This window comes from Podarcis vaucheri (genome assembly GCF_965113315.1).
Source record: "Podarcis vaucheri genome assembly, chromosome: 17".
NCBI lineage: Eukaryota > Metazoa > Chordata > Lepidosauria > Squamata > Lacertidae > Podarcis > Podarcis vaucheri.
In genome coordinates, this window is record NC_138755.1 from 3,828,495 (window position 1) to 3,844,589 (window position 16,095).

The following is a 16,095-nucleotide window of genomic DNA, read 5'->3' on the forward strand; positions in this document are numbered from 1 at the left end:
TGGCAAGACACCCCTACAGACGTGGTTGTGACGAGTTCTCAAGCCACCAACATGGGCCAGTTACTGGTTCTCAGTTCTGCTTCCCTCACAGCCTTATACATAGACACACAAGAGTGCCAGGATGCACCATCCCAAAAGGAGTCTCCTTCATGCAGACACTTACCTTCTCTGGGTAGAAGTCCTTGGGAGCAGCTTTGATTTCCGCCATGAAGGGGCTGAGCTTGATGTCTTCGTTGTTGCAGAGCACATGGACTGCATATTCGCCTGGCTCCTGGGGCCAATAGCGCACATTGCAGGAGCCATCGCCCTTGTCGTCACACTCAATCTTGGCCTGCGAGGGACCCTCCACAGAGAAGCCTGCCAGGAGCACATGCAGAACCAGGCATTAGCTCACAGTTAAACCAACACTCGGAAATGCCTATCCCAACAGTTACGTTATCATGAAGACTTGTATTTAGCTAAAACACTGATAGCATATCAGCGTCTAAGGCTGACTACTTAATCCTACAAGGGTTCTGAAGGCTGCTTAGAACCAAGTGAAAGTCATTTAAACAATTTTTGAATACACAGACAAGGTAAAAGTAACAAAGGTGGCTAAACAAAGCTCCACCTAAGCAAAGGCCTTAAACTGCCCAAGGTGACTGCAGCTGAAGGGGCAGGTGGGCTTCCTCAGGCAAAGAGATCCCAGGTAAGGATGTTACTGGTTCCATTACTGTCCCTTTTCCCTGAACACCAAATCATACCATCCAGGAACCTGGAGGCTCCTTTAGCGTCAAGGCCAATGCTGACAGAGAAGCGGCGTCCTTCAGAAATCTGCTTGAGCTTTGGAGCCATCTAAGCTAGGAGGCCACAACACTGTGACAATGAATTCCCCAAGTCAGTTATGCATTGCGTAAACACCAATGCCACAAATGCCAAGCCACTTCCGCTCCTCTCCCAACTTTGCCGGTTACCTAGTGTGCCAACGTCATCACCAATGGCTTCCACCACGAAATCAGCAGACTTGCCGACCACGCCTCCTTCCAAGCCTGGCCCCCAGGCCCGCACCTTCTGGTTTGTACATTCCGTTCCCACTTTTACCTCAAATGGGCTAAAAAAAAAAAAAAAAAGGCCGGGGGGGGGGGGGAATAAAAAACATTTATGTTCGATCTCAGCCTTAAGATAAAATGGATTATCTTAACAGGCCGATTTGCTAATGAAACTTGCCTGCTCCAGTTTGCTCCAGCAGTGCAGCTAGCACACTTGCAAGTCATCACATGAGGAGGTATCAGACTGCAGAACAAAGAAAGCTGCAGGAAGCCAGCCCTATCATTTGGTAGACTGAGGGGCCAGCTGGTTTTGTGTGTCACAAAAGGACTGCAAATGGTTAATTTATTACAGCTATGTTGTACACTGCCAGGGAAAGAAGGAGTGGCCCTTGTGGGATTTTCTGCCTCAGGTGCCAAAACAACTTGGCTGATTGAGCACTTAGGCTTGGAGACGGAGTCATCAATTGCTCCACTTAAGCAGCAAATGCCTTGGTCAGGCCCTGTGCACTATTGCTGTGATTGGACAGCCACCCATCCCCAAAAACACAACAGGTCCCTAATTAAGTCCTACCTAGTCTGTTTGCCTAGTTATAAATCTCTTGAGTAGCAGATTGTGTTTGCCCCCCTCACCCCTCAGGGAATTGTGCAAAATACGGGAACATCTGTAAGTTTGCAGGCTGAAAGAGAACACTCATTCCCCCAGAAGAGGAGACATATTGCACCAACGCTAGATCTCCACCCCCTCTGGAAGTCATGCCGGCTCTCCTGTTGGTTAATTGGAATCAAAGCCCCAATCTGCTCTGTTTTTAAGTGTATTTTACCTAGGATTTTAGTTGTGTGGTCTGTTTATTTTATTTCTTACATTTATTAAATTTGTACACCACCCTTCATCCAAAGCTCCCAGGGTGATTCACAGCATTAGTTGCTTTTTTCATGGAAACTGGACCAAAGTGAATTATAAAGCAAAGATTTCAACCAAGTATAAAAAACCAAAACACCAATAAGATATAAAAAGACAGGTCTAGAAGATGAGCAAGGAAGATGCAACAAATGGGAGAAAATAAAAGTTTTTGCCTCTTTCAATAAACTGATAAAGAGGGTAACCAGGAATGCCTCCCTGGGGAGAGGATTCCACAAGCAGGGAGCCACCACCGAAAAGGGCCGTTCTCAAGCTGCTGCCCTCCTGACCTCCCCTGGGGAGGGGGGCACATACTAAAAGGCCTCAAAAATAAGGTGTTTGGGGACCTCTATTTAGGATTGAGAAGTAGTATCTAAATTTTTATTCAAATATAAATGAAATGAAAACTCTACAGCTGAGACCATCAAGTTGAATGCTAGAAGGATCAAGGCAAGGAAGAGATTCAAGGCACCCCTATAACTCATAGTATCTCCCTGAGTCTCAGCAAGCATCCCTTTCCTTCTCTCTTTCAGATGGAAATAGTTCTCTCCCCCCCTCCTTCCCCAGCCTTCCCGCTTCTTACCTGCGGGGGATGTGCTGCCCACCCCAAGTGATTGTGACTGTGTAGTTGCCAGGAATTGTGGGGTAGTACTCAAAACCATACACCCCATCGCCCAGGTCCTTCTGCTTGACACGCTCCTCAAGTCCTTCTGTGGGAAGAGATTGTGGTGGTTGAGGGCGGAAGGAACTTCACAACATACAGAAAAAGCAAAACAAAACCCATATACCTGCCAGTTACATATTACCAAGGAAGATCATGCAAGCATGCCCTCCCCTTGCGGAAGATAAGTCAACGAGTTCTTGTACATCATGTTTATCACAAGTCTCAGCATGGCTCCCAGGGAGAGCTACTAGGGTCAAATGCCCACTGGGTCCATGAAGCACACGGAACATACCTGATCTCAGTCCCTATCCCAGTCTTACTCCCAAATAATAGAAGACAAAAAGGAGGATTCAACTCTTATGCACACTATTCTGAGCACCCTGGAGGAAAGGCAAGATAATTGGGAATGCTGCCAAGAACAAGTATAGGTTGGGAGTGCTTCACAGGTGGAAGAGCATCTGCTCTGCATGAATGTATGCAGGTCCCTAGTTCAAATCCTGGTGTCTCCAGGGATGCCCTGTCTAAAATCCTGGAGAGTCACTGCCCATCAGTTCAGACCAGGGGTGGGGAACCTCTGGCTCATGGGCGAAATCTGTCCTACCAGGCCATTTCCCCAAACCATGCCCACCTGCCCACACCTGACACCATATGCGATGTCAGGTGTGAGGCAGGTAAAGACTCAGCTAGATTCCCTGCAGAAAGTGGGACTGAACTCTAGCACATCAGCTAATGTGCAGGGGGTTCGATCGCACTTGACCGCTATCTCCCTTCGCTCCTGCTGGTCAACTTTGACAGGTTTGCCCACAGGGTTTGGTCAAAAAGATTCCCCACCCCTGGCTAGACAATATTGAGCTAAAGGAACCAGCAGCTTCTTAGCATCCTCTACATTGGCGAGGAGGTGGGGCTGGTGGGTGGGACTCTGGTCTCCCCTCACCCTGGTGCCCATTTGCATTCAATTCCCCCATCACACTTCTCTAGTAACTGCAGCCCTTACACCAAAGCCCCATGGAGGGGGTCTGGATCAAAACACTGACACACAGCTGCAACCAGCTTAAGTACAGCTTGCTGTTTGGCATCTCCAAAGAGTCCTGGATGTCGTAACATTATACTGCGCTCTGCTCCCCACCACTGACAAACCCAAGCATCTCTTGAGGGCTCTTTGCAGGCTACAGCCTCCAAGGGAATAAAATGCAGTCACTTTCTCAAGATGTTATCTTCCAGCTGGGAGAGATCTTCAGCTCCGACAAATGTCTCAGGCTCCTGAAGTCTGCCTGGGGCCTAGTTACCCAACCTCTGCTTTGAATGCTTGCGGTTTGAACCCAGGGTTAGAACTGTCAAAATCCAGCTCCTCCATCATTCACATACCTCTCTGCATTGCTGCAGCCTCTCCTTCCAGCCCAGACAAGAACCCAATTATGTTTTCTACAGTGGTTTGTGGCTCTGCTTGCCCCGCCATGACTCCACAACAGCCACTCAATTTACTGCTTTGCTTCCTTGCCTCAGCACATTTCCATGGTTGCACAAAGTACAAATGCCACCATCAGCCCCTCCTATAGACCAGTTACACTTGCACCAGAAGAACTTCCTGCTGTAAGACCCACAAATTTTAAAACAGTCCATGGGCAAGCAAGCGAGATTGATAGCTTCTTAGGCTTCAAAGAGTTTCTAGAGCTTGCCATGTCAGAGTCAGTGGAGCCCAAATCACCACGTCCCCATCAATGGATGCTCCAGCACAGCAGAAGCAACAGCCTCTTGTGCAATCAGCCTGTTCCCTCATTGGTAATAAATAACTCTGCAGCCGTGTTAGAAACGAGTTATGAAGGCTAGGAGCTAAATGGCACCTTAAACCTAGGTTATGGGAGCAACAAGGGAATGGCCAGGCACACTTTTTTATAACAATACAAAGCTGAAGATGAACTGCAGCTAAAATATGTTCATTTTTCACATGGTCTAGTCCTTCCCCTGCCCACCCCCTAATATTCTTAATAGGGTCTCTTCTCCAGTCTTCAGAGAGTAGCTGGAAGTGGGGAGGCAGAAAAAAGTCCTCCTTTCTTTCCACTCTGCAGTTTTAATCTGAAATCTTAGGCACATTTCTGCGCCCAGAGCTCAGAAACCTCTCGCACTAATGAAAGTCCCTGTCACAAAACGTGCTTAGAACAATGGGTGTTTTGAACACTGCTCTGCAGTTTCTTCCTGTTCCCCAAACAGATCTGGGCATACACTAGCTAGATGGGCTTTGCAGTATACTGCTTGCCTTCCAAAGGGGCATTACCATAGAAGCTAGGGGGTCTGCTTTAAGACATGTGCAGCAGCTGCACCCTGAATGCCTCTGAGTCTATGCAAAGTGTCATCAGGCTCCCAACACTTCCCACACAGAGTAATTAGACTATAGCGCTACCAGGCCAAAAGGCAGAGCTTCTGGGTTAAGTGCAAATCCCACCCTCCCATGTCTGAAACACAGAGGGTGGGGAAGACAAACACACACACTGGACTTACTTGGGCCTTTTATTGTCACTTTGAGCTCTCCACTGCCAGCGCCTTTTGTGTAGACCTTGAAATCTGCTGTCTCCTTCACGCGGACACCTTTGGGCTGGAGGCCTCGACCCACGGCCCGGCAAGCATTTGGGTTGCATGCTGTAGCAGCAGAGAGAGGGTGGCAGAGAGGGTGAGCGTCCCTTTCGAGTCCAAGTAGAATTCCAGTTTTCCCAACTGGGTGGGTCTTTGCCATCATTAACACGCCAGGCACTCAACTAGCTCCACCCACGAGAGGGAGGCCGGATCTCAAGCCCATAGGCTGCTCCCCTGGACAGAAGCAACATGCACCCTTGCCACAGGTCCCCACCCACACCTGCCAAGAGTGAAATACCATTGGCCCTGGATCCAGGCGCCGAGCAGCTGGGAGGAGATGAGTGCCAGCAGAGATCCAGGGAGATGGCTCTTCAGAGGAAGAGAGGACAGAGCAGAGGAGAGCTGGGCCAGGACAGGTGGAGGTAGGCAGAGAGGAGAGGAGAAGCGTTAGGAGCAGAACAAAGAACCACCCCCCTTCTGGTCACAAAGAGGAAACCAAGCAGCAGCAGTGGTGTTAAGGTTAAAAGAGACCCCACCGAGAAGCCCCGTGCCAGATGGGAGACTCACCCTGGCCAATGGTGACCGTATATGGGCTGCGGGGGATGGGGATGCCCCCAAAGGTGATGTAGATGGTGTAGGTGCCCTCCAGAGTGGGCTTGTAGGTGCAGCGGTAGGTGCTATTGCCTTTATCCTCCAGCTGCTGCTCCACTGTCCCTTTCTTGCCAGTCGGATCTTGGATGATTACCTCGATTTCCCCAACACCAGCACCTGGGGGGAGGGATTAGGGTAAGATGAAGAGAGGCAGGTGTTAGGTGGAGATAGTGCATGCAACCTTAAGTATTCAGTTACGGGAAGGCCTTTGATCTGGACCAAGAACACAGCAATGGGTTTCCAGGGGGAAAATAAAGCCCTGCACAGCTCCTTGCCATTTTCTGTAGTTAGCAGTGCTGTGTAAGAGAAACATTATGCAAGTTTTGCTTGCTCTATTTAATTTACGTAGGAATTGCAGGTTTCTTGGGGCAGCATTTTAAGAACAGAATTCAAGTGCTATTTATACTGCATCCCTACCTTCCATGCTTAGGGCATCCTGTAGCCATGCACCTAGCAATTAAAGACATTTAAGAGCAGCCTTAAAATTTGTTTGCAGCTTCTTTCTAGCTAGTGGAGAAAACACCACAATGTCCCCAAGTTAAAACTTCACTATGTTTCAGCCTTTGGTAACAGACCCATTTCTGAAAGCAAAGAAATGTAAGATTTGTTTGCTACAGTGACTGTGGGCTGCAAGTTATGCTCTACTTAGCACTGGATAGGCTTCAGCTAGGATTTAGTGGGAGACCTTTCATGCTTGCAAGATGAGGCCAACAATTCAGACAGACTTGCTTAGGCAGCAACTAGCCTGGAAGCAAAGGTACTCATCTTCAGCCTCAAGAGTTCAGAGGAGACTATTCTAACATCCAGCTATAAATAAAAATGAAACACCAAGACAAGAGACCAATTGTTTGCAAAGGGCTGTTGGGACAAGGAAGTTGCCTTTTGCCTGAAGGGAGAAGAGCCGAGAGTTTCAAGGCAGGCAAGGAGAGAGGGTGACATTCCTGGATAAGAGAATCAAGGATGACTGATCTCAAAGCAAGCTCTACTGTGTACTCTGAATCATTGTTTCGTTTCATATCCTGCCACGTTGAATACAATATTACTCACGGCAGTTCTGAATTCACAATTACACATATGAAACTTAAGAACACGTGGAATCATGAAACTGTATATTCCTAATATAAATGTCTGATCATTCTGCCTCCTACACTATGGCATGCTGAAGAAACAGGCATAAACTTCACCACAATGTTGACCAACTAAAGCCTGGACAGCAGGAGCAGAAAGCAGTTCCTCCAGCCACAGCCTACCTTGAAGGAGTCAGAGTGGGGCTGTTAAGCCAACTAAGCTGCCCTCCTCCACGGACAGCCTTAGGCAAGCTACTCACTCACAATCTCTTCCTTTTGGTATTCTCTGTAATCCTCCCAACAATCTTATGTGAAGCACTGGACGCTTAAAAATGCTATGTGTAGCCTGACTTGTTCCCAGCTTGGAAGCCCTCCCACCCAGAGCTGTTAGTCTCTGAAGACATGTTGCTTTGACAAGCAACTCCGAAAGCAGGAGAGCTAGAAAGGTTCCACTTTGGCGAGAAATTGAAGCCTCCAACACAATTACTCAGTTCATAGTGAGAAAAGTTCTCCAATGACAGTTTATTCATTGCTAACAATTCAGGTGTCCCCAACACAGTACTCCCCCCCCCCCCAGTGTTGCTGGACTGCAGTTCCCATCCTCTGACCACTGGGGCCAAGAATGCTGGGGCTGATGGGAGCTGGGGACGAAGAATGGACCAGGTTGGGGAACGGTGGCTAAAATATTTATAACAAGTTTCTAAGAAACCAGCCAACTACCTCATTTGCTTTCAAGCTGCATCCAGGCTTCAGCTGGCCAACACCCTTCCACCCTCTCAGAACCAGCACCCCGCCCCATCCACTGACCAGCAGTGAAGATCTCAAAGTAGGTGGTCTTGTTGGCAATGTTGCCCACAGGCTCCAGGCCAGGACCCTGGGCAGTGACCTTGCTGGCATCCCCATGCGATTTGTCCACATTCACCTCAAAGGGGCTCTTGGCAATGTGCTGCCCAGCAAACAGTACCGTCACCTGGAGCAAAAAGTGAAGGTCGTCAAATGTTGATCACTGAGATGAAGGCCCAGTTCCAGAATTTTCTCCCAATCACCTACACGATATACAGACTCTTACCTTGTGGATTCCTGTCACCTTTGGCACATACCACACAGAGAACGTCCGGTTCTTGTCATTGTTGGCAATGACCTTCGCCTTGAGGACAGACAGAGGAAGTTCAGTAGTGGTTGGCATTGTACAACCCACCCAAAACACCCCCCCATAACTCTTCCGCCTCAATGCCTGGCCATCCAGACCTGTAAGGACACACTCCCAGGGGGACTCACTTCTTCCCGATGTCCAGCAGGGTCCTCCACATAGACTAGCACTTCTCCCTGGCCAGCACTGATTGTTTCAACGGTGAACTCTGCCTTCTTCTTCACCATGTTGCCTGTGGGCTCAATGCCTGTGAAATGATCAGACACAGTAGTAACTGTACCACCCCTGGCCTGTGATGCCATCAATTTGTACAGCAGTGGTTCTAACATCACCTCTTCTGTACAGCCTAGATGACCTCAGGAAAGCCCACAAATGCTAGCTAGAGCTGATGGGAGAGCCACAGAGATGGTACAGAGCAAACCATCACAAGGCGATCACAGGGTGTTGCAAGGAAGAGGTTAAAAAAGCATAAAGGTAAAGGGACCCCTGACCATTAGGTCCAGTCGTGGCTGACTCTGGGGTTATGGTGCTCATCTCACTTTATTGGCCGAGGGAGCCAGCGTACAGCTTCCGGGTCATGTGGCCAGCACAACTAAGCCGCTTCTGGCGAACCAGAGCAGTGCATGGAAATGCCGTTTACCTTCCCGCCGGAGCAGTACCTATTTATCTACTTGCACTTTCAAACAAACTTGTGCTTTCAAACTGCTAGGTTGGCAAGAGCAGGGACTGAGCAACGGGAGCTCACCCCGTCATGGGGTTTCGAACTGCCGACCTTCTGATCAGCAAGTCCTAGGCTCTGTGATTTAACCCACAGCACCACCCACGTACAAACACCTTTAAGTCGAGCCCTATGAGGCAGCTATTCTATTCATGACACCCTGGATCCCCAAAGATTGTTGGGCTCTCATCATCCCATTGGCTAAAATAGCAGGATTATGGAAGCTGCAGTCCAACCACATCTGGGGACCCAAGGTTGAAGAACGCTGTCCTAGGAAAACACCCACCTTGTCAATGTCCTTGTCAACACCCACCTGCCCCCACTGTGGTCAATCTCCCAATTGTTTAAGAAGTCCTCCAGACCCTCCTCTGCACACGTGTAATCCCAAGCCTTTACCACCTGTTCCTGGACTCACCTGGGCCATAAGCTCTGGCTTTCTTGGGGTTCAGTTTGGGCCTAAGGGGGGCTCCTGGCTTTAGCTTAGCTTTGGGGAACTGGGAGAGGTATGTCATGACCGAATGCTCATCAACATTGGGGTCCACAATCTCTTCAGGAGTGATCACCTACAGAGGAAAGAAGGCAATTAGCTGGAGACAGCAAAGAGGAGGCAAGTTTACCTCTCACACGCCAAGAGTCAAGTACAGAGCAGGCACAGGATGCAGCCTCCCAGGAAACCCAGTGCTTGTTTTTCAAAAAGTAGACTTCTAGCCCTGAAGGCTGCAGAGGGGGGGGGGCCTAGAATGTAACTATTTTAAGCATTTCTGGGAAATCTAAGCAGCATCCTGGAGGGGGGTGGTGTCAAGGGATAACACACCTTCAGACTCTACCTTGCTCACTTGCCCCTGGCCAAAACTGGAAGCAGTAAACACTTTTGCCAATACATCTACCCATAGCAAAGTTCAGCTTAACACAAAGTACCTGTGCTGCTTACCTGTGGGATGCCCAGCCAGTCATCCGCTTGCTGCATGGCCTCCCGGGCATTGTTGACAGGTTTGCTAGCATCCCACGAATCCCAGTCAGGGCACAGACCTATTTGAGAGAGTGCCCCAGCTCTTTGTCAGTCACACACAGTAGTAACACTTCCTCCATACAGATCTCTGGAAGAGTGCTCTGGGGCACTGTAGCATCCGTTCACAATGTAAGGTAGAAATAAAGCCGAAGGAGCAGGCATCCAGCACAGGCCACTCCAACACAGGCATCCCAAACCCTCAGCGGAATATTAGACCCAGGGCCAAGATGGAGTTGGCATCAATGACAAGGATAGCCAATGCTGCTGCCCTCCAGATGATGATGTACTCCAACTCCCATCAACCCCAGCCAGCATGGCCATGGTCAAGGATGACAAGAGTTGTAGTTCATAAACTTCTGGAGGGAGCCTAATTGGCTACTCCTGATCTATGGGTCAACTAACACAGGAAGTAGTGCTGGCCTCCAGCTCCCATGTGAGCAAGTCAGAAGAGGCCTCCTTGCAAACCTCTCAAGTTCACCCTCTCACCCCCACATGAACAGGGCTGCTCCTTCGCTTACCTGGGGCACAGCTGTCAACAAGAGCACCTAGTGCCCGGCCGCTCTGCCAGTCCTTGCTGAAGTTGGTGATGGGCAATTGAGGCAGTTTGTTTTGGATCCAGCCCAGCAGTCGCTGCTTGGGGGTTTGCTTCTTGGCCTCTTCGTCATCTTCCTCATCCCACATGGGCATGGAGATAGAGTAGTGCAGGATGAGCGTCCAGATCAGGCCCAGGATCAGCTTCAGATTCCCATCCACGATAGCTTTGCTGTCTGAGAGTCAGAAGCACAGTTCAGCATTCACAAAAGAGGACAGTGACCCGGACTTTCAGGGAAGACGAGGCCCACTCAGCAACATCCTAGGCCTTCTCCCTTCAGAATTCTCTCCTTTCGTAGGAGGAAGGCCAGTCTCTACACCTAAGGAAACCCAAGAGGAAGCCTGCAGGCAGTTTCCACCAAGTAATAAGTCCACTCCCACCTTTTCTCACCTCCTCAATAGATTGGAGACCTACAGAACAAGCTTCTAGCAAGAGATTCTGTCCTTAGGGGCCTGAAGAAGCTGGTGGGAGGGATTTTGATGAAGAATGGCCATAATTTGACTGCAGGTGACATGTTTGAAGAAACTTAAAAATGATTTTAAAAGTGGCCTGTGTGTGCTGGTTACTACCATGCCTTTTTCACTCAGTGGCCACTGCCTGCCACTTTAGATGCCATCATTTCCACCGACCATGTACTAAGAATGGCTTTCCTTTATACAGTCTCGAGTCTCTTTGGTAGCGTCTCTTCCACATCTACACTTCCTAACCTTATTTTAAAGTAACAGTGACAACAGAAAATAAACAAGTTGCAATTGATACTTGATTTATTGTTCTTGCTATGGGTTCTATTTATTATTTTTATCTCCTGCTTCCTCCAGGGAATTTTGGGTGGCATACATGGTCCATACTCCCTCAAGTTTCATTACAACAACCCTGTGAGGTACTTTTGGCTGTGAGGGAATGAGGGTCTCAAGATCACCCAGTAAGCTTTCATGACTGAGGAGAGATTTGAATCTGATGCGAATACAGTTCTCCAGCCACTCACGATGGCAGTCAAACTTTATGCAAACTAGTTAAAAACCTGATAAATCTGAAAGCACCAGAAGCTGACTGGACTGTACTGAGCTCAGTGGCTATAGCTTTGCTTCATTTTCTCCTTTTCCTTGCAAAGTGTGGCGACAACAATGCCCCCCTCCTTTGGCAACATGACAGTGAGATGAAGTATTACTGTAGCTGTGAATCAGACTCAGGTACACTTACTTGGAAGTAAGGAGCCACCGGCATTGTACACTATATAAAGTTGTATCACTTTCAACAGTCATGGTGCGTCCCCCTAAGAATCCTAAGAAATGAAGTTTGTTAAGGATGCTGTTGAGTGACCTCATTACCCTCACAGAACTACAACTCCCAGAGTTATTTGGGAAGAGGGATTGACTGGTAAACAGTAGATCTGTGAGGGAAATAGTGATCTTAGCGGCCTTAACAAACTACAATTCGCAATATTCTTTGGGGAACACCATGACTGTTGAAGTGGTATAAAAGTGTCTGCTCCTGTACCTAACAGCCTTTTCCCTTAGAATATTGGAAATACTTGAAACAGGTCATAAGAGTCATTCTCTCCCTTGCTCCCTTGCTCCTGAGGTAAAGTTGACTGTATCCAGGGATCCTTCAAGAGGTCATGCCCAAACTCTAGAATGCCCTCAGTAGCTCAACGTATCTGGTGCCAACCCTTAATTGAGCTTCAGGGACTAGGCAAACATCATTTTATTTGCACAGGCCTTTTAATTTGTTTTGTTTTAATAACATGCTTGCAGTTCAGTTCATTTTAACGGCTACAGCATTTTTGCCACAAATTTAAGTAAAGGAATACCAAAACACAAAATTATTCCCAGTGAGTCTATTCAGGAGCAAGTCAACAAGTGCTGAAAAAATCCAGTACTAAACATGCATATGTAAAATGGCCCCCACAGTTAGGCCCAATTTTGCTACAAGGCCATAAAGAAAGGCAGCCAATGAAGCCTGGGGGTGGGGGTGGGGGTGGGGGTGGGGAGAGCCATGTTCTTCTGCCCCAGGCCCTTTGTTGGCCCCACTTTATTTGTTTCTATCCCCATATATGTATCTCTTATGTAGATTCTCCTACAATTTTTGTTTGCAACATACTGCCATGAATCCCACAGTATGTGGGATGTTACCAAACATAGATTTTTGTTACCTTGAGGTCTTGAAGCAAGAAAAAGCAGAAATCTTGCAAAGCAAAAGCATCACTCAGGCAGCCCTTAATTCAGGTGTTCTGCTGTGCTGACTGCGTGCCGACTCAAAAGAAATTGGTGAGTCAGAAGATGTCATGAAGGGAATTTGGAGCAAAGGAAGATAGGGATGGGAAGTGTACATGTGGAGGAGACACTACCCAAGAGCCGCTTGGGGAAAGTGTATGAAGGAATCCCACCCTTTGTATATGGTTAGAGGCAACAGAAGAGGAAGCAGCAGCAGCAGAAAGAGGCCTGGCCAGGATTGCGCAGCAGCAGATTGATGTAAACACACCAGATTCAGGGAAACAAAGAATTCCTTCAATGCACTGGCCTCCTGCCAAGATTAACCTCTCCAGAGACTAGACACAGCAGCTGAAAGGGGCCCAACTATTCTCCCTCAGCTCAGGTTCAGACAAGTCTTAAGCAACCTTCCTCTAAACCCCAAGGGGTAGGCAAGCTGGATAAAGCTGAACTCCCACAGGCTCTAAGGAACAGCCCAAGGCCCTGCCCTGTCTTCCCTCGCCTTCAGTTGTGGCACCACCATTATGGGATTTACTCCCAAGGGAGACCCACCTGGCCTAGTAATGGTTTGCCTTTTTTCCAGCAGGCAGTGAAGACCTAGCTATTTTCAAGGTCAGCATTGTATTGCTTGACTATGCTATTTATTATGCATTCTTCTGCTTTAAATGCATTTGATGTTGTGTATTCTTTTATTCTATTTTTTTAAGCCAGTGTACAGATCCTATGGGTACCGGTGCACAAGGTATGAAGGAAGTATCAACCTCCAGATACAAAGTGAAAGAGACTGATGAAGATCGAGGCAACAGAAGAGAACCTAGAATGAATTCAAAGCGATGGCCTAATCTCAGAAGCACAGAACCTATTCCTAGGTGTAAGATTTTCTGAGGGGCAGGGTGGTTCCCATTTCACTGACTCCCAACATGGAAGCGGAACACCATGTCCAAGACGTCACCAAGCCAAGCGCATCCTAAGTGCTTTATGTGGTGAACTACAGTGGTACCTCGGGTTAAGAACTTAATTCGTTCTGGAGGTCCGTTCTTAACCTGAGGTACCACTTTAGCTAATGGGGTCTCCCACTACCGCTGCACCGCCAGCACGCGATTTCTGTTCTCATCCTGAAGCAAAGTTCTTAACCCGAGGAACTACTTCTGGGTTAGCGGAGTCTGTAACCTGAAGCGTTTGTAACCCGAGGTACCACTGTACTCTGTGATTTTCCAATAAAGGGCGGCATACAAATGTAATAAATAATTCCTGCAGCTGCACAAACACAAGAAGGTGGTTTTCACGGAAGTAGGAAAAGGCTTCTTGCAAGTGCATGTGGGCTGGGTGTGGGTGTGCATGCAACAGAAGTCAGAAAAATTACTGAAGAAACCTTCCAGTGGTTTGAGGTCAGGTTTTCAGTGCCCTTTACATTTATATAGAATCATAGAACAGCAGAACTGGAAGGTAGCCCAAGGGTCATCTAGCCTGACCCCCGCAAAGCAGGAATCTCAACTACAGCATCCCTGACAGCATCCCCCAAGCTGAAGGCAGCCCTGTATTGGGAAGTTTCCAGTGTTTGATGTTTCATTGTGTTTTCATATGCGTTGGAATCCACCCAGCCATATAGGCAGGGTATAAATAATAAAATTATTTATTTTGTGCTTAAAGACCTCCAGCGAAGGAGTCTACATGCTCCTCTACCCCATAACAGCAAGGGGAAGCATTATTATGAAAAGTGGTTTAACTTGCATAATTTAGACAGGTCAGTTGTCTTTTTAGTATGGAAAACAAGCAACTCTGTTTTATGGTCCATGAAGGAAGAAATTAAGTATCTGGCACCTTCTGGAAGAATATACTTACATGTTTACAGGGAACGTGCTCCCTGGTTACCTAAAGCTTGTGGCTAGGGACCCCCACAGTGACAGGAAGGTGCATGTGTGTTTTGTTGCATGTGCTGTGGAACTGTTTTTGCTACAACAGGGAGCAGAATCTCAGGCTCAAGGGCCAAATGTAACCCTCAAAGCGCCTCTGTCTGCCACTGAAACTCAACAGGTACTGGATGGAGAAGAGTGTGTGTTTGTAGATACAGTGGTACCTCTGGATACGAACAGGATCCGTACCTGAGCCCCGTTCGCATCCTGAAGTAAACTTAAGACGCGACTGCGCGTGCGCGGGTTGCTGCTTCCATGCATGTGCGTGAAGTCATTTTGAGCGTCCGCGCATGTGCGAGCAATGAAACCTGGAAGTAACGCGCTCCGTTATTTTCGGGTCACCGCGGAGCGTAACCCGAAAATATTCATTCCGAAGCTACTTCAACCTGAGGTATGACTACTAGCCTAGTATACAAAGCTAAATTTTACATTTGCTGCTCTGGCCCCACCCACCAGTTCCATGAGGCTCCCAGAGTTTGGCTAGATGGGAATGTGAAAAAGGATCTCCCTCCCTTGAACTACAGCTTCCTAGCATCCAGACATGTGCTGCTACTGCCACACAATATACACACTTGGACCCAATAGGCTTCAGTCCATTTCCTACCCAAGCAGTCTGTGGCCTCCAAACAGTTAACATGACACAACCCTCAACAGTATTAGAGGGAGCTGCTATTCTCCCTCTGCAGCAGATTGCAGGATCTGGTTACAGGCAACATGGAGTGAGTACCATCCTGAAAAAAGGCATTTTCCAAGCTTCCATCTGCATTCTTCCCTCCCCATCGCACACACTTTAACTTCTGCCCTCCATATCCACTGAGCCCCATAGCATTTGGGAGCATTCAAAAGGGCAGGCGTCAGGGCCAGTCTCAAAGCTGGAGAGGAGCATTCAACACTGTCGAGCTGAATAAGCTGTAAACTGCAGAACAAGCATTATCAAAGAGGACAGGAGGGCCAAAGGGAATCTAAGACCCAGAGGCCACTGAGATTCACCGACATTAGGCCACATGCCCCATCCCTCCCCGGGAGCAGAGACCCAGTCAAGGCTAGAGAAGCTGGGATGGGAGCCCCTTCCCATTAGCTCTCATGCACTGAAGCTTTTGTTATTGGAGTGCCAGAGCAGATGCATCCCTCTGGCAGGGTTAAATACGCCATGCTTTCCCTGCCACTTTTTTCCCCTGGGTGGTGATGGGGGGGGGGAGGAACAGGGAGAAGGCAAGCCATCACATCCCAGCCACCTCCCCACCCGGCTCTGTACCGCCCACCCAGCCACAGAGCAGACCGCTCCAGCATTTTTTAGCCTTATATGGAGTGGCCGGCAGGCAGCAGCTCCTCTGTCCCAACAGGATTCTCCTTCCAGGGGGAGGGAAAAGAACGCCCCCTCCACATGTTTGGCCTGGTCCCTCCCTCTCTGCCCGCCTTCCCTACATCCTGCCTCTCTGTGAAGAGGAGCAAAAGACCCGCCCAGCCCATCCTTCTCCTCACCCCAACCCAAGGAGGAGGAGGAGGAACAGACAGGCACACCCAGGCACAGGGCTACCCATCTCTAGCCTACAGGCATGGTAATGGTGTGCGCACGCCCTTCCACTTCTCAGCAACTGCTTGCCAGACCTTGTCTGAGTCAGAGTCT

General features: G+C 48.5%; 1 protein-coding gene across 4 annotated transcripts in view; it reads right to left on the minus strand.

Moving 5' to 3' along the window:
* The window catches only part of FLNA (filamin A), an 85,924-nt gene that overhangs the window by 47,535 nt on the left and 22,294 nt on the right, over positions 1 to 16,095 (minus strand). For all 4 annotated transcript variants that reach the window (XM_082205695.1, XM_082205693.1, XM_082205694.1 and 1 more), the window contains exons 3-13: positions 10,272 to 10,520; positions 9,676 to 9,773; positions 9,160 to 9,307; positions 8,155 to 8,273; positions 7,946 to 8,023; positions 7,684 to 7,846; positions 5,726 to 5,926; positions 5,087 to 5,224; positions 2,510 to 2,636; positions 954 to 1,090; positions 164 to 357 (exon numbers count right to left, since the gene is read on the minus strand). In XM_082205695.1, coding sequence (XP_082061821.1) covers positions 164 to 357; positions 954 to 1,090; positions 2,510 to 2,636; positions 5,087 to 5,224; positions 5,726 to 5,926; positions 7,684 to 7,846; positions 7,946 to 8,023; positions 8,155 to 8,273; positions 9,160 to 9,307; positions 9,676 to 9,773; positions 10,272 to 10,520 — 1,652 coding nt within the window. The remainder of the gene's footprint in view (positions 1 to 163; positions 358 to 953; positions 1,091 to 2,509; positions 2,637 to 5,086; positions 5,225 to 5,725; positions 5,927 to 7,683; positions 7,847 to 7,945; positions 8,024 to 8,154; positions 8,274 to 9,159; positions 9,308 to 9,675; positions 9,774 to 10,271; positions 10,521 to 16,095) is intronic.